Source organism: Balaenoptera acutorostrata, chromosome 1 (genome assembly GCF_949987535.1).
Source record: "Balaenoptera acutorostrata chromosome 1, mBalAcu1.1, whole genome shotgun sequence".
Classification (NCBI taxonomy): Eukaryota; Metazoa; Chordata; class Mammalia; order Artiodactyla; family Balaenopteridae; genus Balaenoptera; species Balaenoptera acutorostrata.
Genome location: NC_080064.1, coordinates 180,965,997 through 180,989,449, shown reverse-complemented (window position 1 = coordinate 180,989,449; position 23,453 = coordinate 180,965,997). Strand labels below are relative to the sequence as shown.

Sequence of the window (23,453 nt, the reverse complement as noted above, 5' to 3'; positions counted from 1 at the left end):
TAAACTCTCACCTTACCATTTATCTTTAGATCCCAATAGATACTGAAACACTGCAAAAAGGGAGGGTTTTTGTTTTTGTTTGTTTGTTGCTTTTATTTTATTTACTTGTTTTTCTGAGGTTAAACACTGAAGTTACCAAAAGGGAGTGCATCCATAATGCGCATATAGATTGGCTGAAAGGAAACGAGTAAAAAACAAAAAAATTAAGAGATACACAAAGGGTAAAAGAATGTATGAAGAAAAATCTTCCAGGGATAACTCTTCCCCCAAGTTCAAAAGGGCAAAAGATCCACCAGAAAAGAAGCAAACAACCATCCTGGGACTTAATTACATTGCAAAGTAATGCATGAAAGGAACATGAAAGTTACAAAACAAAGTTACATGAAAGGAACAAAACATTTTTGTTCAAGTTTGCCTACCAGCTGGCATTTCTAAATACAGTAATCTAAAACCTTCTGTTTGTTCTATGAATAAAGATGAAAGGAATAGTAACAATAGCTAAGCATTGAAATCACTGGAAATAAAAGAGTATTTTGATTAGGTTTATAAGAATCTGGCTTATTCCAATAATGATCCTAAATGTGGGAAGGCTCAAGTTCTAGGTGAAACTCAGAATCCCAGCATTCAGGTACTGCTTATCTACCCGCTCAAAGTGATGCTCATTCAAGGTGAACTGGTGCTCATTCAAGGTGGAGGAGCAAACCAGGAATTAAAACCAGGAGACCTGGGGATAATCTGAAGAAACACAGAACTCCTAATCCATAGAGACTCTAAAGGGCTACAATCTAAATCCCAGAAGCATTTTTTTTCCCTAAAATAGAATAGTTGGAACATACCCTAATTTTTGTGAGCTACTGTGTAAATGTGTGTGACTGGACTTTGGCGTCAGATAGAACCAATATACAAATCAAGGCTCTACAAATGACTGGCAGTATGAGCTTGTGCCAAGTTCTTTACCCCTCTGAGCCTCACTGGCAAAAACAGATAGTAATAGTGCACAGTTTTCTTACCGACCAGAGTTCTTGGCCTCCTTAATCAATAGGAATTGATAAGAGACCAGACAAGAAATTCAGGCAAGGCTTTACTGGGGTCCCTGCTGCAGCCGCAGGGAGCAAGAACAAGCAACAGGTCCCCCTGCTTGCTCCCTGGAGATGGGGGAGAGCTAGCTCCTTATATGGGGTGAGGGGAGGGATGTGTCCAGGGGTCAGGCCGGAGGGGTGCCTTAGATGGTCTGCCCACCCCTTTGGTGGTGCTGTGTGCAGGGGGGCATGTGCGGTCCCCTGATTTTGCTCCTGGCTCTTCAGAAGTGGCAATCGGGTTTTTGGTCTTTTTGTATCTTGTTCATTATTTGCCCCAACTGCGCATGCACGCAGTTATTTTTAGTCCCTTATAGTTTCTTTGTATTTTGTAGGAGACGTCTGTCCAGGTGCAAGTACTGCAGCAAAGGGTCCCAGGTTCCAGCCTGTCTCAGTTTTATGGGAATTTACTTATGATACCTAGTTAAGTCCCAATGTTTTACTGTTTTTTACTATTACTATTTTACTATTATTAGCAATAATAATCATAATAATTATGTTTCTGATTTTTTTTGCCATTTCAAAAGCATGGGGTAGTGCACAGAAAAGTTTTTCTGGAAGTAAATGGAGTTCTAAGAGTAGAACTCAAAGCCTTACCTGGCATATCTCCAGTGGTCACTCTTCCTATAGCACTGCCCTCTTCTCACCTGGCTCTTGAAAGTTATCGAGAATTCAAGTGGGGAAGGCAGATCTAGAGACAGAAGTAATTTTTTTTTTTTACTTGGAGTATAGCTGCTTTACAATGTTGTGTTAGTTTCTGCTGTACAATGAAGTGAATCACCGATATGTATACATATATCCCCTCCCTCTTGGACTTCCCTCCCAGCCCACCCCTCCCCCGCAATCCCACCCATCTAGGTCATCACAGAACACCAAGCTGAGCTTCCTGTGCTTTACAGCAGCTTCCCACTAGCTACCTATTTTACACATGGTAGCGTATATATGTCAATCCTAATCTAGAAGCAATTTTTGAGAATTGGCTATCAGAGCTCAGCCCATCCCAGCCTGTCCTCCTTAATGACTTCATTCTCAGTACTCTCTGCTGAAGATCTAGAGGCTTGTGAAAGAAAACAAGAGTTCCTTTTTGATCTGGTTAACTAATGGCATGTAGGGCCATTCCCACGGACAGCATTGGTATAACACTGATAGCATAGAGCTTATCTTGGCATCTGAAGATAAGCAGTTCAGTCACCTGGGAGTAGTATAATTACCTTGAACAAATAAAAGATAAGTTGCAATTGCTTAAATATGGAGCAGACTACAATGAATGGAAGGTTGGTGTTTAATGGCTCTTAAAGTTCCACTGGGTTGTTTGCTGAATTTTACATGAGGAGTGAGCCACCTGCTGGGACTGAAGCCCTCAGTATTAAAAGATGTCTATGATTAGGCCTTGATATAGAAAGCAATTCCTTTTTTTTTTTTTTTGGTACTTTAAAAATTGTGATAAAATATACAAAACAAAAAATTTACCACTTTAACCATTTTTAAGTGTATAGTTTCAGTGGCATTAAGCACATTCACAATGTTGTATAACCATCACCATTTCCAGAAATTTTTCATTATCCCAAACAGAAACTCTGTACCCATTAAACAACAACTTTCCATCATCCCCCCCCCCCACCCTGCCCCGGTTTAAAGTCCTTGGTAACCACTATTCTACTCTACTCTGTCTTTAAGAATCTGTCTATCCTAGAGACCACGTATAGGTGGGATCATAAAATATTTGTCTTTTATGTCCAGTTTGTTTTCAAGGTTCATCTGTGTTGTAGCATGTATCAGAATTTCATTCCTTTTTAAGGCTGAATAATATTCCATTGTATGTGTATACCACATTTTCCTTTCCATCCACCCATCCATGGACACTTTGGTTGTTTCCACCTTTTAGCTATTGTGAATAATGCTGCTACCAACATTGGTGTGCAAGTGTCTGAGGCTGTGCTTCCATTTCTTTTGTATGTATACCTAAAAGGAGCATTGCTAAATCACATGGTAATTCTGTTTAACTTTTTAAGGAACCGCCAAACTTTTCCACAGCTGCTGCACCATTTTATATTCCCCTCAGCAATCTACAAGTGTTCCAACTTCTCCACAAACACTTATTTTGTTTTTTCAATAATGGCCACCTTCAGAAATAGAGACACAAAGGTAGAGAACAAATTATGGACACCAAGGGGGGAAAGTGGGGCAGGAGGGGATGAATTGGGAGACTGGGATTGACATAAATCCACTCATATGTATAAAATAGATAACTAATAAGACCCTGCGGTATAAAAAATAAATAAAATTAAATTCAAAAAATTTAATAAAAAAGGCCACCTTAATAGGTATGAAATGGTACCTCTTTCAATCAGATTTTCCTAAGCAAACTATTTTTATAAACTACACAAAGAGTTATCATTACATGGCTGTCTTATCCTGTATATAAAATGCTACAAATATCCTGTGTAAGTCTCACAGGAGAAGGTAAAATATGGTTATTATATGTTAAATTTTAAACATCATAACACCAATATTTCTCCAAATCAAAAGCAGTCCTCACTTTTCGGACTGCAGTTGAAAATCCTACAGCAAAGAAGTATATCCGTGCCTTACCGAAGGGGTCACCTGTATGATACCAGTCTTGGCAAAACCAAAGCCTCAGTACAGCCTAAACTGCCTCAGACTTGACCCGGAGGCAGGACTGCGCAGCCCGGCCGCGCATGCGCGTCTCGAGGCGCGCCCCCTGCCAGCCTACGTGCGCGGGCCCGCGGGACAGCGTAGGGGCGGGGCTCGTGCATCTCTAGTCGTGGCGGCAGTCATGGCGGCTATGTCGGGTTCAGTTCGCTTGCAGCGCTGCATGGTGTCGCCGGCTGGGAGGCACAGCGCCTCTCTGATCTTCCTGCACGGCTCAGGTGGACTACAGTTTTCCGTCCCGGTTACTGCAGCATGGGAAACGCTCCCCCCCACTCGGTTCCCCCAGTGTTGCCCTAGTGGGAGAAGCGCTGGCCCCAGTAGGGCGCGGTGGACTCGGAGAGGGTGACTGTCCCCTCGGTAGCCCCGCGGCTGTGGACACACGGGTCTGGTAACCTGTCCCCGGCCGTCCTCCCCACACCCCCCCGCCTTGTCTTCCTTTTTGCCTGTCTTGCAGTCACTGGCCCGCTGTTCTGGCCTTTGTGTCCCGTCATTCGGCCAGCCCTCTGTTTACATTCTCTCCATTGCAACCATTGCCACACATTCCCTCGCCCCATGTCTCTCCCCCAAATTTAAACAGAGCAAGGTAGAAAGGTAAGTCTTTTGCTAGAGGCAAATAACATTATCTAGTACTTTTCAGAGTCAGCTACTAGTGATTGGAATTTTCAACCGCAGTGGATTATTTATCTCCTTTCTGTGAGGGACCATGCCAGGGCTGGAGTGCCTTTCCCCCTTCACTCTTTCCTGCTTCCCCTTCCTCCTCCTTCCCCGCCCCCCCCCCCCCCTTTTCTTTAAGACTCCAAGATAAAGCACAGAGTCAACTCTGAGTCCCAGGGACAGGTATTCTCCTTCCACTGCCTGCCTTTAGTGACGTGTTTAATTCTGTATAGCGTTTCTTACACTTACCTGTAGTTACTTCTGTCTTCCCCACTTCACTTCTTCCTCAAGACTAAGGACCCTTGTTTGAATCTTTGCATCCCTAGTGCGGCCCAGGGTAAGTTCTTGGGAAAGGTTTTTTAAAGAAATGAAATGCAGCCTGTGTCCTCAGGGGGCCTACCTAAATTTAAAAACAGTTCATTTAGTTTGACTCAGCAGTGGAGATCACAAGAGATCACAAGATGGTGCATGATTTACTGCCAAGTGAATTGTAAGGAAAAAAACTTTGGATAGGCATTATTAAGGCTTTTGGAAAATGAAGAGCTTGTTAGGGTTGCCAGAGGAAGTGGTCTTTGAGCTGGGACTTAGGTAGGCTTAAAGAAGACAGTGATTGGATAGTGGAGAGGATTGTAAAGGTACAGGGTGGAAACCTGGAAATGGGCAGTTGTAGGAAATATTCTCATTTTAAAAATGAGTCTGGGTAGATGGAATAGTTTGTCCATGGTCACTTGGCTATTACTGTGAGTGGCGGTGGCGGCGGCATTGGGATTTGAACCCAGATCTCTGACTCCAAAATCAGTGCTCTGGAGAGGTAAGTTGAAAAAACTCTGAACTAGGAGGTATCATTTTGGAAATAGGGAAGAAAAGGGCCAAAGATGTTTGAAGGGAAAGACTTGACTAATGAAATATACTTAGAAGATGAGGGGTCTAAGATGACAGCAGTGCTTATAACTCGGAGACTAATGCTAATATTATTTGGGGCTCCAAGGGTGTTTATAAGCACCCAGAAATTCCCCAATACCACAGTCCTTTTAATAAATAAATAATTTCATAAAAAGTCTGAGACTTTTCTTCTTTTTTTCCCTGGACAGCTTTGCTTAAAGTTACTATTCCTCACTCTTGTCAATTTCAAATTACTGACATTTTAAAATTTGTAACCATATGTCTCTGGAAGCCAGAGTTGTACGTATATATTTTTTCCCTCTGTGCTTTGAACGAAGAGTTTATCCAAAGAATCCTGCCAGTTATGCAAGTATAATGCAGTTCCTGTGTATTTTGAGAGCTCCAACTTATTGGGAATATGATTTTACATTAGACAATAATATATGTGGTTATGTTATAGGATATGTTTGGCTTCTGGTTAATACAAATGTGGGCAAACCAATTTTAACAGTTTTACCATACTCTTGGAATAAGGTGCTGGCTTTTTAAAGAGCGGACTTTTTGAATGGATGGATGCATGTTGTTTTGTAGCATTTAGTTTTGCTTTTCAAGGTTGAAAAAGTGTTTAGAGGCAGATTTTGTTTTTTTTTAAAAATCTTGAAAACTTGAGGTTCTCTTCTAGGCTGTGGCAGCCATAGAACATCATATAGGAACATAAGTTATATCTAACCAACTTAATTTGAGTGTTTCCAACTACTAAAATACCAAAAGAGTACCTTTTTTAAGGATGATGAAAACAAATGATAGCTTAATTAGCTTTGCTCAGCTTCTCAGATTAGATAAATTCACTATTATACGCTCCATTAGGACACTGTGGTTCTTCATTCACCGTATTTGTAATTACGTAATTTAATGTCTGTATTCCACACTGAGCTCTAAGGTTCACACAGGCCCAAATCATGCATGAATTGCTTTCTCCCCATATAGTAAGTCTCAGCGAATTGACTGAGTTGGCTCTTACTAAATTCACCAGTAACCTCTGTGTTGCTAAATGTAATGGACATTTTTCAGTCATCATTTTATTTGAACTGTCAGCAGTATTCACCTTTCTTCTTGAAACACTCTCCTGGTTCTTTCTACCTGTGTATGTATTTTTCACACTCATTCTCCTCTCCCTGGCCATTAATGTTGGGCTTCCTCAAAATTCGGTCCTAGGGCCTCTTCTCTTCTCCCTCTACATTTTTCTCCTCAGGCTAAATTCCATACAAGCCCACAGATTCTATTTTTATCTCCGTTCATGTGACACAAATATGTGTCTCCATTTTAGATCCCCTTTGAGCTCTAGACCTGTTTATCCAACTGCCTAATAGTCATTCATGCATTAATCTATTCATTCAAGAAATACCTATTACATGGCCACTGTGCAAAGCACTGTTCTACGCTCTCAGCTCTTAAGAACCTGGATTTTATCCTCCAGCTGGTTGTAGTTTACTCAACCCTTCATGTAGGACCTAGAGACATATATACACTACCAAATGTAAAATAGATAGCTAGTGGGAAGCAGTAGCACAGGGAGATCAGCTTGGTGCTTTGTGTCCACCTAGAGGGGTGGGATAGGGAGGGTGGGAGGGAGGGAGACGCAAGAGGGAAGAGATATGGGAACATATGTATATGTATAACTGATTCACTTTGTTATAAAGCAGAAACTAACACACCATTGTAAAACAATTATACTCCAATAAAGATGTTAAAAAAAAAAAGGGGGGTACCTCACACTCAGCATGTATAGACCTGCTGCTTCCTGTGTTTCCCATCTTGGTGTATATAGCTCTGGCCAGAAACCTCGCTGTCACCCTGAAACCCTTCATAATTGACCCCTCATAACTAATCTGCTGCTAGTTTCTTTTAATTTTATCTCCTAAATGTCTCTAGTATCTATTTCTGTATACTCCACTGCTGTCACTGTAGTCTAAGCATCTGTCATCTGAACAGCAGCCTCCTAACTATCCTTCCACATCTATCTTTGTCCTCCTTCAGGTCTATCTTCACATAGCTTCCAGAGTAATCCTTAGAAGCATGCCCCCTTTCTGCCCCCAAAAAACCTTCATGGCTTCTCCATGCTCTCAGGCTTTGTCGGGATGTTAGGATCCATCCTGCATTCACTGCTTTTCCTCTCATTTTCTGCTTTTCACTTCTTCAGTGCCATACTGCTTCCTGTACAGCGTTTCAGCATTTGCCATATCCTGTCTGAGATGCTTTTCCTTGTGCACTTCAGTTTTTACCGTCCTGTTCAAACCATTGATCGCAGTTCAAACCATTCAACAACTCTCTACTGGATGCCTAGTTTGTGTCAGCACTGTCCTAGGCATCAGATGAACAAGTAACTCACTGGCTGAAACACAAAAGGAACCTTGCCTTGTGGAGTTCTAGTTCTAGTGAAGTTATCCCTGAATCCTGAACTGGATCAATTCTGAATCTAATAAACCCTTGAAGTGCGAAGTGTCTTACCTTTGCAGTGGTTACATTTGTCTTTCACATTTATTTATATGATTATTTGACTAATGTCTGTTTCTCACAATAAACTATACACTCCATGAGTATAGGAATTCTTTCTCCCCATCACCTTCCCATCACTGCCTCTCTAGCAGTAAGCACAGTGTCTGACACATTAGTAGGTATTCAGTAGATACTTTTTAAATTGCTGTCTTAATGAATTGATTGATTAAAAATTAGAGTTGTTAACTTGGAAATTTTCTCTTTAGGACCACATAAAATGAACCTATAGTTCCTTCCATTTTTTTATGGAAATACACATATATTAATTCTTGCATGAGGCTTGGTTGTTTTTCAGCCATGGGATGTACAGTCATTATTTTAGACTATGTAAACATATTGCCAAAATTAAATTCTTATTTCTTCAAGTAAAAAATAAAAGTATGCTGAGTACCCCTTTTGAAGAAATTTGGTTTTTTAACCAAGAAAATTGTTTTAGGTTGTTACAATTACAAAATTTTATAAGCACTTTAGGAAGTTACTATTTTTAAGAGTAAAAAAAATGAATGACTGTTTAAAATCAGATATGGAAAGGATTTCTTTTTTAGAAAAATCAATTGATTTATTTGTTTCTATTATATCCTTTAAACAAATGAGGAAACTTAAAACTCAGAGTTAAACAGGTCTTTAAAGTGAAGTCAGGAGTAAAATAATCAAAATTATTTCTAACTATTGATGCCTGATCAGTTATTTCCCATTAATAAATCAGTTTCTATACAGTTATTTTTATTTATGAAGACTTTTTTATTCTGTGTTCCAGCCTGTGTGTGACATGAAAGTTATAGACTGCTTTTAAATACACTGTATTGTCAAACTGTTTTAACTTAATCTAGATTTTGTGATTCATCAGGTGATTCTGGACCAGGATTGAGAACGTGGATCGAGCAAGTTTTAAATCAAGATTTAACATTCCAGCACATAAAAGTTATCTATCCAACAGCTCCTCCCAGGTATGCAGTAATTTAAATCATTACTCAGTATAACTCTGTGGCATAAAATACATATAAATGTACCAGCTAGATGGTTTTTCAGCTTAATTCTGTATTTAAAATATTTTAAATTGGGATTCTTTTTTCCAGAACTTTTTTTTTTTTTTTTTAGCAATTACTCTGTTAGACCAAGTTTTGCTAGGTGAGTAATTTATTCTTTGAAAAGCATTCCCTGAAGCTCTTAACTTAAACTTTGTCCCAGGCATGGTTTACAGGACTCTGCTTTCTGTGGCCCTGCAGATTGCTCATCTTTCAAACTCTTTTCCCCTTCATTCACCCCCTAAAGAAACTAATAACTCAAACAAGGATAATCTTTCTAATAATTCAGTTAAACCAGAGTTCATAATCTCTGGAAAAAGGGTTTTGTGACATTCTTTCTACACATAGAAGGTTTTAGAAATAATTTTAAGCTTTTTGAATCACTAAACCAGAATAGGGACATGGAATCAACTACTTAATACATAGTTATACAACCTGTAGACATGTTTAACAAAATGCACAATCATAAGACTGGTATAGTTTTGAAGTCAAACTGCTTTTTTATGATTATTAAATTAACATCTACATGGTCTCTTAAACTGGGATTCACAAGTTTTTGTGTGTGTGTAAGTGAAATATTGTGCTGAACTATGCAACCCAATCTGACTTCCCATTATCTGTTCTTGATTTGTTTTTATTAGCACACTGTGTGCTTCTGCAAATGCGTTGATTTATTTTTCTGAAACTTAGTATTAAGGAGAAGTATTGATAGAAGCAGAACTTCAAGGACCTTTTCATATCTACTGTTAAAAATTTACTTACCTGAGTTGATAGAATTGAAAAAGGTAGAACAACAAAATGGTGATTTTGTTGTAAGATTTAAGATTCAAAAAAAAGTTATTATTTTAATATAATTTTGGAGCAGTTTAGTATTTTGGTAGTACAGAATAAAGACCTAATGGCCAGTGGGTTATTTTTGTGCTGTAAATTGAAGGTCTTTGAAAATGTCCGAAGAGCTTATTATTTACTATTGGTTTTTAGGGTGAGTGAAGTTAAGAGGGAGGAAGACAGTGGTATTTCCCATGGGAATGGGAAAGATAAGTTCAGTTTTGGCTAAATATAAATGTAATTGGCTGATAAAATTGAACGGGAGATCATTGGAAACATGATTCTAGGAATTACTATTTTTCAGCTTATGAATATCATGTCATCACCAATTATGATATGAATTATAGAGCAGTGTACCTCATACTTAGGCCACAGATATTTCTGAGAGTCCAGAAATCTCCATGTGCTCTGAAGCATTATTTGTAGGTGCTGTTGTGATTTAATAAAATATAAAAGCATTGAAATTTTTTACTGAATTCATAGTAACTTTTTATTATATGTTTTCATAGTCAATAGCTATTTGGACAGATCAACAGACATTTTAGACCATGCTATCAATGGAATATACTATAAGCTACATATATACATTTAAAATTTTTGGTACCAAATTTAAAAAAAAGGAAGAAGAAACAGGTAAAATTAATTTTAATAGCTTATTTTATTTAACCCATATATCCAAAATATTATCATTTCAACATGTAATCAATATGAAATTATTAAAATGATATTTTACATTCTTTTTTTTTTTTTTAAAGTTTAATTTTTATTTATTTATTTATTTATGGCTGTGTTGGGTCTTCGTTTCTGTGTGAGGGCTTTCTCTAGTTGTGGCAAGCAGAGGCCACTCCTCATCGCGGTGCGCAGGCCTCTCACTATCGCGGCCTCTCTTGTTGCGGAGCACAGGCTCCAGATGCGCAGGCTCAGTAGTTGTGGCTCACGGGCCTAGTTGCTCCGTGGCATGTGGGATCTTCCCAGACCAGGGCTCGAACCCGTGTCCCCTGCATTGGCAGGCAGACTCTCAACCACTGCGCCACCAGGGAAGCCCTTTACATTCTTTTATTTTCCTATCATAGACCATTTTAGTTTTTATCCTCAGTTTATCACTATGCATACCTATTTATCTTATTTCTTATTTTCCGTCAGGAAAAATTCCTAGAAAGTGCTCAGAGGTCTTAAAGTCAATTTCTTTTTGTTTAGGGGATTAGCTTTTCCAAATTGTTTTCCAAAAATGGAACAATTTGCATTATTTAACTTAGCCTGTTATTAATGTAATGTGGTTAGGTTAAAAAAATAGTAGATTGGGAATTCCCTGGCTTTCCAGTGGTTAGGAATCAGTGCTGTCACTGCCAGGGCTCCAGGTTCGATCCCTGGTTGGGGAACTAAGATCCCACAAGCCACGTGGCACGGCCAAAAAAACCCCACAAAAGTAGATAGATAGATAGTTAGATAAATAGATAGGTATAGATGTGTGATTTTTTTTTTCTTGTATGCTCAAAATTTTTAATTATTTTTTCTTGATCACAAAATTAATTGTTGCCTTTACAGTGATACCTACTTTATAATTTAACAGCCTCTCAAAGAAGACTGAAAAGAAAAATATAGAGTTGTGTCAAAATAAGAGCAGACTACTAATTTGTTGATCAATTTTAAGCTTAGTTAATGGGCATGTGCTTTGGAAATATATTTGAAGTCACTTTTATGTTATATTTAGACATTTTTAATGCCATTTATATTTCAATATATCATATATTAATAAGAGTGAAGCATATGTAATACATATCTAAAGTGACAAATATAGTAATAAATCAACAATAAATCCACTTGTTATTCCTTGTAATTAGTTTGAATGAAAAATCTGGTATGTACTATACAACGTGGAATCTCTGAGAAACCAGTACTTCAGTTAAAGAGGAAAAGTGAAGACTTTTAGAAATAGGTCATCTAATTCTTAATTAAAATAAAATTATAAGGGCCATTAATGAAGAATTTGTCAGTTCTGTGTCTTAATTTTCACGTCAGAAATTAATAGATTTGACTAGATCTCTAAAATCACTTACAATGATTAACTTTTTGGATTTGGAGACCCTTCAGATTTTATCTAGTAAAGATTGAGTAAGAACCAGTAGTGTGGGACTTCCTTGGTGGCATACTGGTTAAGAGTCCACCTGCCAATGCAGGGGACATGGGTTCAAGCCCTGGTCCGGGAAGATCCGACATCCCGCGGAGCAGCTAAGCCTGTGCACTACAACCACTGAGCCTGCGCTCTAGAGCCTGTGAGCCACAACTGCTGAGCCCACATGCCACAACTACTGAAACCTGCGTGCCTGGAGCCCATGCTCCGCAACAAGAGAAGCCACTGCAATGAGAAGCCCATGCTCTGCAACAAAGAGTAGTTCCTGCTCGCCGCAACTAGAGGAAGCCTGTGTGCAGCAATGAAGACCCAACGCAGCCAAAAATAAAAATAAAAAATAAATAAATTTCTAAATAAATAAATAAAATAAAAGGCAAACTGGGTTTATATGAAGTTCAAAACCAAGCTAAACAAAAATCATTTAAAAAAAAAAGAACCAGTAGTGTAATACTCATCATCTTTTTTGCTGTACTTGTTAGGCCAATAGGTCAGGGAAATACCCAAGATGATAATATTATTCAGTAGGAGATTGAAGATACGTGGAATTATTGTGGTACAGTATTTAAGAATGCAGTTTTTGGATTAAGCAGACCTGTGATTGAATCCTGATTTCTCTACTTAATGCTGTAAGATTTTGAGCAAGGTATATTGCCTCCCTAATGGTGTCCCAATTTCTTGAGCACTAAAGTAGAGATAATTGTATCTACCTCAGAGTTGTGAGAATTGAACGTATAATGTACATAAATTCTTCAGCACGAAGTCTGACATAAAATAAGCACTCAATGAATGTTAGTTACTTAGAGTAGTCTTTGATATCCTTGTGGGCAAGATACAGAAATATCCAAAGAATTACCGATAATCCTTGAGGAAATTTTCCAGAACTGTGTTTCTGGGTTGTATTCTTAAGCCTTATTTGGGTTTGCAGTTTTATTTTAATTTAGGTGAGGAGACAGTGCTCAAATTTCCAGATGATATCCTCAAAAGAAATGCCCAGTCATGTTGTTTGCCCATGTTTTTATTTGGTTGTCTATCCTTTACTTACTGATTTGTTAAAGCTCTGTATTTTTTTAGATACAGCTGTTGTTGTTAGATGTATGAATTCTAATATCTTGTCCCTGTCTGGTTTGCGTTGTCACTCTCTTAATGAAATCCTGTGACCAGAAGTCCTAATATGTTTCTTTAAAAGTAAAATTTACAGTGAAATGCAAACATCTTAAGCATGCAGGTCAATCAGTTTTTATGAATATATGCACTTGTTTACTTCAAATATAGAGAATGTTCCCACCGTCCCAGAAAGTTTTCTTGTGCCTCCTTCCAATCAATTCCTATCACACATAGATTACCATTGTTCTGATTTCTGTCACTGTAGTATAGTTTCGCCTGTTCTTGAATTTCAACTAAATGGGATAATTTAACCTTCTGTGTCTGGCTTCTTTCACTCAACATAGTGTTTATGTGCTTATCAGTAGTTCATTTAAATATTTTTGAGTAGATATCATGTGTGAATATACCACACATTTATTTATCCATTCTACTGTTGATAGACATTTGGATTATTTCCAGTTTTTGAAAATAATGTATGTCACTGCTATAAGTACTTTTGTGTTTTTGTGAACATATTTTAATGGATTCTTACCTGAACTCTGTTCTGTTTCATTGGTCTATTTTTCAAATTTTATGCCAATATAAAACTGTTCTGATTAATATAGCTTTATAGGGAATTTTGAAATCAAATTGTATAAGTTCTCTTTAACACTTTTTCATCCTAGGTTCTTTGCATTTGTATGTAAATGTTAGAATCCACTTACCAATTTTACGAAACACCTGTTTGGATTTTGATTAGAATTGCATGTAATCCATGGCAGGTTTATTTACAGAAAGTTGATGTCCTCCAGTCCATGCACATGGTGTGTCACTGTTTATTTAGATCTCTATTCACTTCCCTCTGCAGTGGTTTAGAGTTTTCAGTATAGAGGTCTTTTGCCAAATTTATTCACAAATAGTTTATGTTTTTTTGTGTTACTGTAAATGGAATTTTTTTTTAATTTAAATCTCTAATTTGATTGTTATAAGTACATAGAAACACATTTTATATTTGTATCTTGTTCTTATATCTTGCTATCTTCCTAAATTCACTTATTTCTAGTAGTTATTTAGTAGATTCCTTATGATTTTTGTGTAAACAATCTCATCTATGAATAAAGGCAGTGTTACTTTCTCCTTCCCTGTCTTCCTTTTATTTTATTTTATTGTCTTGCCTTATTGTGCTTGTTTGAACTTCTGATAAAGTGTTTAATAGAATCAGGGAATACCTTCCTGTGTAATCTTAGAGGGGAAGTGTCCAGTATTTCACCATTAAGTATGATGTTAGTTAGTAGGTTTTTTCTTTGCACCTTTTATTAAGGAAATTTATTTCTTTGCCTAATTAGCTGAGAGTTTTCTTTATGAACTGGTTAGATGCTTTTTCTGTATTGTTTTGAGATAATCTTGATTTTTATCTTTCAATTTGTCAGCATGGTGAATTACATTGGTGGACTTTCAAATGTTAAACCAACCATTCATTCCTATTATAAACCCTGCTTGGTCATAATGTATTATGACTTTGATTTGCTATTATTTTGTTGAGAAATTTTGTGTCTGTGTTCATGAGGGATATTGATCTGTAGTTTTCTTTAATGTCTTTATAAAGTTTTGTTATCTAGGTCATACTGTCTCTTAAAATGTGTAAGGAAATGTTACCTTCTCTGTTTTCTGAGTTTGTGCTATTTCTTCCTTCAGTGTTTGATAAAATTCACTAGTGGAATTATCTGGACCTGAAGTTTTCTTCTGTGAAGGTTTTGATAATAAATTCAATTTCTTTCATATAATGAGAATATTAAGATTTTCTGTTTCTTTTTCTGTCAGTTTTGATCATTTGTGTTTCTCATGGAATTTGTATCTTTTATTTAATTTACAAAATTTATTGGCATAAAGTTGTTTGTGATACTTCCTTTTAATGCCTTTAGCATTTGTGTTGATATCTTTTATTCCATTGCTGATATTAATAATTTGTATATTTTTCTCTTTTTTCTTGCTTTATCTTGCCAAGGGGTTATTAATTTTATTAATCTTTTCATAGAACCAGCTTTGGCTTTGTTATTTTGCTCTCTTATTTGTTTTCTATGTCATTTATATTTGCTCTTATATTTATTAGTTCCTCCTATTTATTACATTAAAGCTCTAAATTTCTCACTAATTGCTACCTTAGCTAATTCCCACTAATTTTCTCTTTTGTATTTTTAGTATTATTTATATTGAAATATTTTCCAATCTCTCTTATGTTCCCATTATTACTCCTGTGTAACAAACCACCCCAAACAACTTTTATTATGGTGACACATCTGTGGGTTAGAAATTCAGAAAGGGCACAGCACTAATGTCTTGATTCTGTTCTATGATAATTGGGGCCTCTGCTGGGAAAACTTGGAAGGCTGGGGATGACTGGCAACTGCTAGGGACTGGAATCATCTGAAGGTTCACTCATATCTGGCACTTAATACTAGATATTAGCTGGGACCTTCCTCTGGTCTTGTTACTGTAACACCTGCATGAGTTCTCATTATCTGGTGTCTTGGGCTTCCTGGCAGAGTGGAGGCTGAGTTCCAAGAATAAATGCCCTAAGGAGAACCAGAAAGGAGCTGTATTGCCTTTTAAGACATAGTCTTAGAAGTTACATAGTGCTATTTCCTCAAGAAGAGCATGTGGGATGAAAGATATTGTTCTGGCCAGATATGGAAAACAAGAGTTCTGCAAGCTTCTTTAACTCATAAGTTATTTAGAAATATGTTGTTAATTTCCAAATATTTGGGGCTATTCTCAGTCTCTTACTGCTGATGACTTCTGATTTCATTCTACTGCTGCCAATATTTTGTACAGTTTCGGTCTTTTGATACTCTTTGGCACTTATATTATGGTCTTGCATAAGGTCTTCTTGGTGACTTATTCTGTGCCTTTGTGTATAGGGTTCTATAAATGTCAGTGGCTCAAGGTGGCTATAGTATTACTCAAGTTTTATATTTTCTTAGTGATTCTAAGTCATTCTATTAGTAAAGAGTGGGTATTAACATCTTCAACTATGATTGTAGATTGGTCTATTTCTCCCTTTAGTCCTGTCAGTTTTCTCTTCATGGTTTTTAAGCTATATTATGTACATTCCCAGATAGGATTATTGTCTTCCTCATTAATAGCTACTTTTATATTTTAATGTTTGTTTTTATCTCTGGTAATTCCTCAAAGTGTACTTTGTTTAATAATAATATAGTATGTATCAGCTTTTATGTTTACTGTTTATATAGCGTATCTTTTTCATCTTTTTACTTTTAACATCTGTATCATTATATTTAAGGTGGGTTTCTTATAGATAACATATATTTGGGCTTTGTTTTTTCTTTAACGAATCTGTCAGTTTCTATCTTTTAAGTGATTTGTTTAGACCATTGGCATTTACTGTAACTATTGATATATTTGAATTTAAATTTATTGCTTTTTGTTACTCTTTTATCCTTTTCCATCCTTTTTGGATTTAAGAAAATTAATTCTCTATTTTCATTTATTCTTTTTTTTCCTGATTGTTCTGGGGATTATAAGATACATATCACACCTTTTGCCTATTTACTTTTTACCACTTTACACAAGATGTTGAAGCCTTACAACCATATACTTTCCTTTATCCTCCCCACCTTTATGTTATGCTTGTTGTATATGTTTTATCAATGTACATTGAAAACTCTCTCAAACAAAGTTATAATTTTTGCTTTCAAACATACATGTTTTAAAGAACTTAAGAAGAGAACAATAGTCTATTATGGCTACCCAGTTGTGGCCTATTACAGCATATCAGTATGTTTTGATTAAATTGTGAATTGCCACTTTGGCTATAAGATATTCCTTTTCTCAACCCTATTTAATAGATGTTTTTAATCAGCTGAGTGAGGGGCATTTTAAGTAAAAATCAGCATTTAGTTGCTGTGTTGATTTAAATGGAAAATATTGCTTCATTGTTTTATTATGTTAATTTAGACTATATTTAATTGAAGTGCTCAATAAAGATTTTTATTTTGTGACATACTTTAGCTGTATTTGTAATTAGAGGTTTTCTTGGTTTGGGTTTACTAGTAGAATTTCCATTTAAAAATAATAATAATTTTTAACGGGCCATCAGTAATTTATATGATGGTATAGTTTCTCGGTGTTCTGAAAAATTCTAAAAGTAATAAGATTCAGTCAGTAGTACCTCTACTTTTCAATTCACTGTTTTTCCACATGAAGTGCATGTTTATATTTTTCATTAAACATATATTCTGAAACAGGGTTAGGCACTCTTGATTTAGGTTTAGTAATGGGTTCATCATTACTCCATCACTTAGGATTCATACCTGAAGCATGATATTAGGAGATCGCTCTTCTGATAACAGTGGATCTGTACTATAAGTACACTCCACTGGCAAGGAACCCTCATTAAAAAATGCTATTTTGAAGAAATAGTATACCTCTTTGGTAAGTATTTTAAATGGTACATTTAAATATTTATTAGTATGTTAAAACTTATTTTCTTAGAAACATGTTCTTTCTAAAACAAATCAACAAAAGAAAATTTTGACCTTTTTCTAGAAATCACAGAATAGATATTACAAGAATTAAAGTCAAAAGATATTCAGAGCAAAATAAAATAATTTTAGGTATTCTGTTAGGTATTCTGCTGACAAGAATTATTCCCAAATCACAAATGATTATTGACATTCATCGTTCAACAAATACTTGCTCTTGGCACTGGGGGTATCACTGTGGAAAAGAGCATTACAGGGAGAGGGAATGTCAGGTGCCAAGTCCCTGGATCAGTAGTGAGGTGGTCCTGAAGAAAAAGGAGGGAAATGTGACTGGAACCTAGTGAATGTTGGGGGAAGAGCAGTGAAATGAGGACAGAGAGGAAGCCTGGAACCCGATGATGTTATCTGAAAGGTTATGAATGACCTTTCGATTTTATGACTTACAGGGAACAAAATTTGGTGTCAAGCTGAAATGTCAACTCTTTCTTTTTTTAGATCTTGGACATTCATTCCCGCTTAATATTTTACCAGTGTACAATGGTTTGATTGATTGATTGATTGATTGAGGAGCCACACAGATGTTCTTTGCCAAACATATTTATTTATGGTGGTAATGTCTGAGCTGTTTTATACCAGCTAATAAAGTGGTTTATTTGAGGAAGAAGGTGAATGAGTGTAATATATGTGCCAGTTTGTTTAGCTGCTTTAAAAGACAATCTTCCTTTCATGCTTTATTGAAAGGTTTTTCTAACATCTTAGGAAAATTATGCATTCTTGATTGTTTTCTTAACAAAAAAAGTTCAAAATTATTCTTTGTCTCAGCACATTTTTCCTATTATCTCCTTTGAACAGAATTAACTTTCTTAGAGAACTGAGAGAACAAAAGGCTACTATATTAGTAAAACTTATATTCTGTGGAGCATCTACCTCTAATTAAGTAAGATACTGTCAAAGACAAAAAGTGAAGTGAATGTCATTTTTTTTCTATTAATGGCTGAGTTCCCAGAATGATTCATATTTTAGCCTATGATATCATCCTTATTTAAGTGCTTCGACAGGCAAATAAACACTTAGAGAAACAGAAGAAAATGAAAAGGGAAGTAGAAACAAGTCAAAAAAGTACCAGTCTAATTCAGGCTTTAGTATGAGTGTTGTATATTGTTTTCATTCACAAGATCACTGTGATTTAAGTGACAATTTCAATAGTTTGAGAGTTCTTTTTCTCTAACAGTGACATAATGCTATATGGAAAGCACCTGCTTTCATTTTCAGAGTACTTTAAGAAAGTTAATCCTGAGAAGGGATTCTGGGAGGTGGGAGGATAGAATGCTTTCTGTCTTCTCTCCCCTTCTGATTCCAATTTATCTACCTCTCTTGAGCCAAGCAGCTTCTGAAGTCAGAAGGCCTACAGGAATGAGGGAGAATTTAAGCTCTGTGGTGGTTCCCATAGAGAGCTGGGGCAGGACTTTATCTTCTGTGCACCCAGTGTACCCACTTAGAGCCTGGGGGACGAGGCAGGAGAAGCCTTAGGTAAGGCCCAGAATGTGGCCGATCCTGGGAAGAGCACAGTCTGCAAAAATCTTCCCACCTCCCAGATTCATGTCATAAAATGTTAATTCCCAGGCAATAATGCAATACTAGTTAAATCCCACAAAGGCTTTTTAAAAATTTTTTTTTGGTTGAGTTGGGTCTTCGTTGCTGTGCACAGGCTTTCTCTAATTGTGGCGAGCGGGGGCTACTCTTCCTTGCGGTGCTTGGGCTTCTCAATGCGGTGGCTTCTCTTGTTGCAGAGCACGGGCTGTAGGCATGCGGGCTTCAGTAGTTGTGGCTCGCGGCCTCTAGAGCGCAGGCTCAGTATTTGTAGCACATTGGCTTAGTTGCTCCGTGGCATGTGTGATCTTCCCGGGCCAGGGATCGAACCCATGTCCCCTGCATTGGCAGGCAGATTCTTAACCACTGTGCCACCAGGGAAGTCCCGAAATCCCACAAGGACTTTTAAGGGGAATTATTTGAAATTATTTAAGAATTTACTAAATATTTGATTAATTTCTAGAGAGATAAAGAAGATTAGATACCTGAGAATAGGCAGGACAAGTCTGAAAGACATGTAGTAATGATGGTAGGGAGATGGGGCCCACCTGACTCCACCTCAGAACATATTCTAAAACCACTGTAAATACAGTCGATATGATCCTAACACAGGAGTAGATAAATAGATCAGTGGAACAAAATAGAGCCTTTCCCAACCAGAATTTTCCACCTGAATCACAGAACACACAAAATGACTTGTCATTTTCTTGATTTTTGCCTAGGGTAGAACAGAACTAGTACCATTCTAGATACTTTGGAGAGAAGCCCATTCATTATAGGTAGTAAATATATTAGGTATTAGGGTTTAATTCTCTGATTTACCTAGGTTGGCACAGACTAGATAATTCAGAACTATAACATGGCAAAGGTAGAATTTCACCTTTATGAGAAAAGTTTTTGTTTTTTTTGTAGTAGTGCAGGCACAACTGGCTATCCATTTGGGAGAAAATGAATTTGAATCCTTAGGTCACTTCATGTATAAAGTAAATTCCAGAAAAATTCAAAACTTAAATGTAAGAATGAAAACAAAAATCTTAGAAGAAAATCTTGGATTCTATATGTAAAAAAGTATGGATTGAGAATACCTTAAATAAATCAGAAGACCCAGAAATTTAGTTTAATACCAAAAAAAAAAAGGACAGATTATATCAATTGTAAAAGTCTTTTATTTGGCTTTTAAAAAAAAGATAGATACTTTAAATACATTATGTCAATATACAGAAATTGATTTGAAAAAAATACTTGAAATACAAATGAAAAATATTTATGGCAATAATATACAGATGCAGTTCTAAACTAATAAAAAAAAATCAAAACCCCAATAGAATAAAATAGCCAACGTTATGAATAAATAATTCCTTTATGTGGAGTTCTGGAAAGGCAGCACTAATCTACAGTGATAGAAATCAGTCAGCAGTTGCCTGGGAAGTGAATGGGACTTGCTTGGAAGTGGGCATGATGGAATTTTCTGAAGTAAAGGAAATGTTCTGGATCATAATGGAAATACATTGTCAAAAGTCTTTGAACTTTGTATTTAAAATGTGTGCATTTATATATGTAAAGTATACCTCAGTAAAGTTGACTTTAAAACTATAGTTGGTACCCTTCAATGGTAATATTTTAAAGTATGTTAGTACCTATTGTAATTAGGGTAGGGCTGTTGGGCAAAAGGATGTTCTCAGACCTTTCTTGTAGAAAGGTGAATTTTTATAGCCTTTGTGGAAGCAACTTTGAAACATCTATTAAGATAAAAATCATACCTCTCAATCCAGTAGTCCTATTTCACAGACTCTGTTCCATAAGAATAAAAGTCCCAGTATGTAAAAACATGTACGTGAATATGTTTGATGCAGAATTGTTCTTAGTGGCTAAAACCTGGGTACCAAATAAATGCCCATTAGTAGGTGAAGGGCAGATTAAATTGTGGAACACCTTTATTATATTATATAGCTATTTAAAAGGATGGGTAAGAGCTATATCAGATGAAAGGATTTCCATGAGGTATTGTTAAAGGAGAAAAGCATGACACACATAAGAAAACCAAATAGGCTTATTTCATTTTTGAAAAGCAAATGCTCTAAAAAATATAATGTAAAGAAACATGTTTTAATGTATGTGCAAAGAAAAACATTCCAGATCATTAACAGTTTACCTAGTGTGAAGGGCAGAATGTGCAATGGGGTGGGAGAGGAGAGGAGGAATGGAGAGTTGAACAAAAAAATAAAAAGGACTTAATTGGAAGACATCAAAACAATACACACACAGACAAAATAGCCTGTATTTGCAAGATTTCATGCATGTGCATAAACTAGGAGAAAATGTTAGGGTTTTATGTACTGACTTACAGAGATATTTGTAATACACATTCAAATTTTAGAAAGTATGTTACCAAGTAAAGTTTATAACACGATTATATTTTAGTAAATACGAGGTTCTCTGAAGATGAGTTCTTTTTAAATCTGAGTCAGAGCAACTGTCTTGTTTCCAGATTTCTTTCACTTTCTCTGAGAAAGTTTCCAAAAAATTTCTCTTGACTTTTAGGCTCCTTAAGTGGATATCCGTTTATTTTAGAGTGTTAAGACCAATACAGTACAACAGTTGTGTAGTTCTCCTATTCCCTTCAGCGCCACCCTTTGGTCCTAACAGTTGGATGTTTCTGATGGTCAGATCTGCACAGACTGCAGAGTCCTTTTGCTACGGTGGTTGAGAGAATGAGAATTGAATAGTTGTAGCTCCTTGGGTTTGTCAGGATTCCACTTGGTTTTTCACTAAAGAAAATGCAAAGAAGCACATTCAGATCTCAGCTGCTGTCTTTCAGCCCTCCATTTTTTTGTTCTGGCTGTACATTTTATGCTTTTATTTCACTGACTCTGGAGGGTGAGAATATATAGCTAAATTTGAGATGGGGCAAAGTAGTAGAGGTGTTGGTCTAGGAGAAACCCTGCATCTGTGGTCATCACTGGTTTAGATTTCTTTCAAATTATAGTGTATACTTTTGTCACTGTTTGTGTTTTCTGTGGTCTTCTTACTTATAAAACTGTTTTTCGTGGTCACATGAGGAGAAAGCAAGATTTGCTAAGTGAAAAGCTGTATCTTTTATTAAACTTTCCTATTCCTCATCTTTGGAAAACTATTGTTCTCCATGTGTGTCTTATATATCCCCATAAACTTCTGTGTGTTTGCTACAGGAAGCTCTAAGAGTGTTTTCATTCCCTTCATTTACCTTTACCAACATAAGACTTGATACAGGACCCCTTAACCCCATTATAATTGATTAAAACAGAATATTTGGAATACCTTGGGATACACACAAACATGTGCATACACACATGTATACTTAAAATAACAGAGCATCCAGAGCAAGATTCAGTAATACTGTAACCACCCCATCTCATACTTAAATATAAAGCATCTTATAATATCAGTCTTGTTCAACAAGACACCCAGTTCAGGGCATCTTATCACATAAAATGTTTTTAAGTCCAACAAGGCACCCAATTTGAGATCCAAATGATGCAAACAGTGTGGAATATCTGTATGATAAGCACTTACAAAGATTATTTATATCCCATTAAACTCTCTCATTTCAAGGTTCCTGAGAAGATTTAAAAATAAAATAGCTCCAACTCTTGATTAACAAAATAAAACAAAACAAAAATACTGAAGACTCCTATTCTAAAGATAATCTACCTGGATGTGATCAAGAAACCTTTAAATTACTAACGTAGCCTTCATACTTATGTGCTACAAACTAACCACCTTTTGAAAAGCATTTTGGTAAATCATATTTTCTACTCTTGAGGTATTGACTTTTTGCATGGCCAGACATTATTTATTTAGCTGTAAATATTTAAATAATCATTTAAATTGAGTGGATAAAATAACAGGCACACACAATAAATAATTACCCTTTTTTCATGGGGATTTTCTGGAGAATTTATGAAACTTAAAAGATGGAGAAACTAAGATGATGAACTGACATTAATAAATGTTAATAGAACCAAGGTAAGTATAGGAGAGTTAAGGCAATCAACATGGGAATATTTTTAATGTGAATTATTTAACTTTTAAAACTTGGAGGAAATTGTAATTATTCAAAACACTAATTTTTTAGAAATTAAAACATCTATTTTAATTTTTTCTTTTTCTTTTTTTGGTTTTAAACAGGCCATATACTCCTTTGAAAGGAGGATTCTCCAATGTATGGTTTGACAGATTTAAAATATCTAATGACTGCCCAGAACACCTTGAATCAATTGATGTAATGTGTCAGGTGCTTACAGATTTGATTGATGGTGAAGTAAAAAGTGGTATCAAGAAGAACAGGATATTAGTAGGTAAGATATTTAGATGTTGAGAATTTAAATATTTTTTTCACTTTTGTTTAATTCTATACATTGAATTTTACTTGGAACATTATTTAGAAGCACTTTGTATATCATTTGACCTATTC

At 36.1% G+C, this 23,453-nt stretch overlaps 1 protein-coding gene and 1 long non-coding RNA gene across 2 annotated transcripts in view; one reads left to right on the top strand and one right to left on the bottom strand.

Moving 5' to 3' along the window:
- The window catches only part of LOC102999685 (uncharacterized), a 223,773-nt gene extending 218,914 nt beyond the window's left edge, over positions 1-4,859 (bottom strand). Inside the window, exons 1-2 of the long non-coding RNA XR_450148.2 lie at positions 4,653-4,859; positions 1,674-1,767 (exon numbers count right to left, since the gene is read on the bottom strand). This is a non-coding gene — a long non-coding RNA (uncharacterized LOC102999685). The remainder of the gene's footprint in view (positions 1-1,673; positions 1,768-4,652) is intronic.
- The window catches only part of LYPLAL1 (lysophospholipase like 1), a 37,018-nt gene continuing 17,386 nt past the window's right edge, over positions 3,822-23,453 (top strand). Inside the window, exons 1-3 of the mRNA XM_007172076.2 lie at positions 3,822-3,967; positions 8,689-8,788; positions 23,168-23,337. Of these exons, the coding sequence (XP_007172138.1) occupies positions 3,874-3,967; positions 8,689-8,788; positions 23,168-23,337 (364 nt within the window). The 5' untranslated portion in view covers positions 3,822-3,873. The remainder of the gene's footprint in view (positions 3,968-8,688; positions 8,789-23,167; positions 23,338-23,453) is intronic.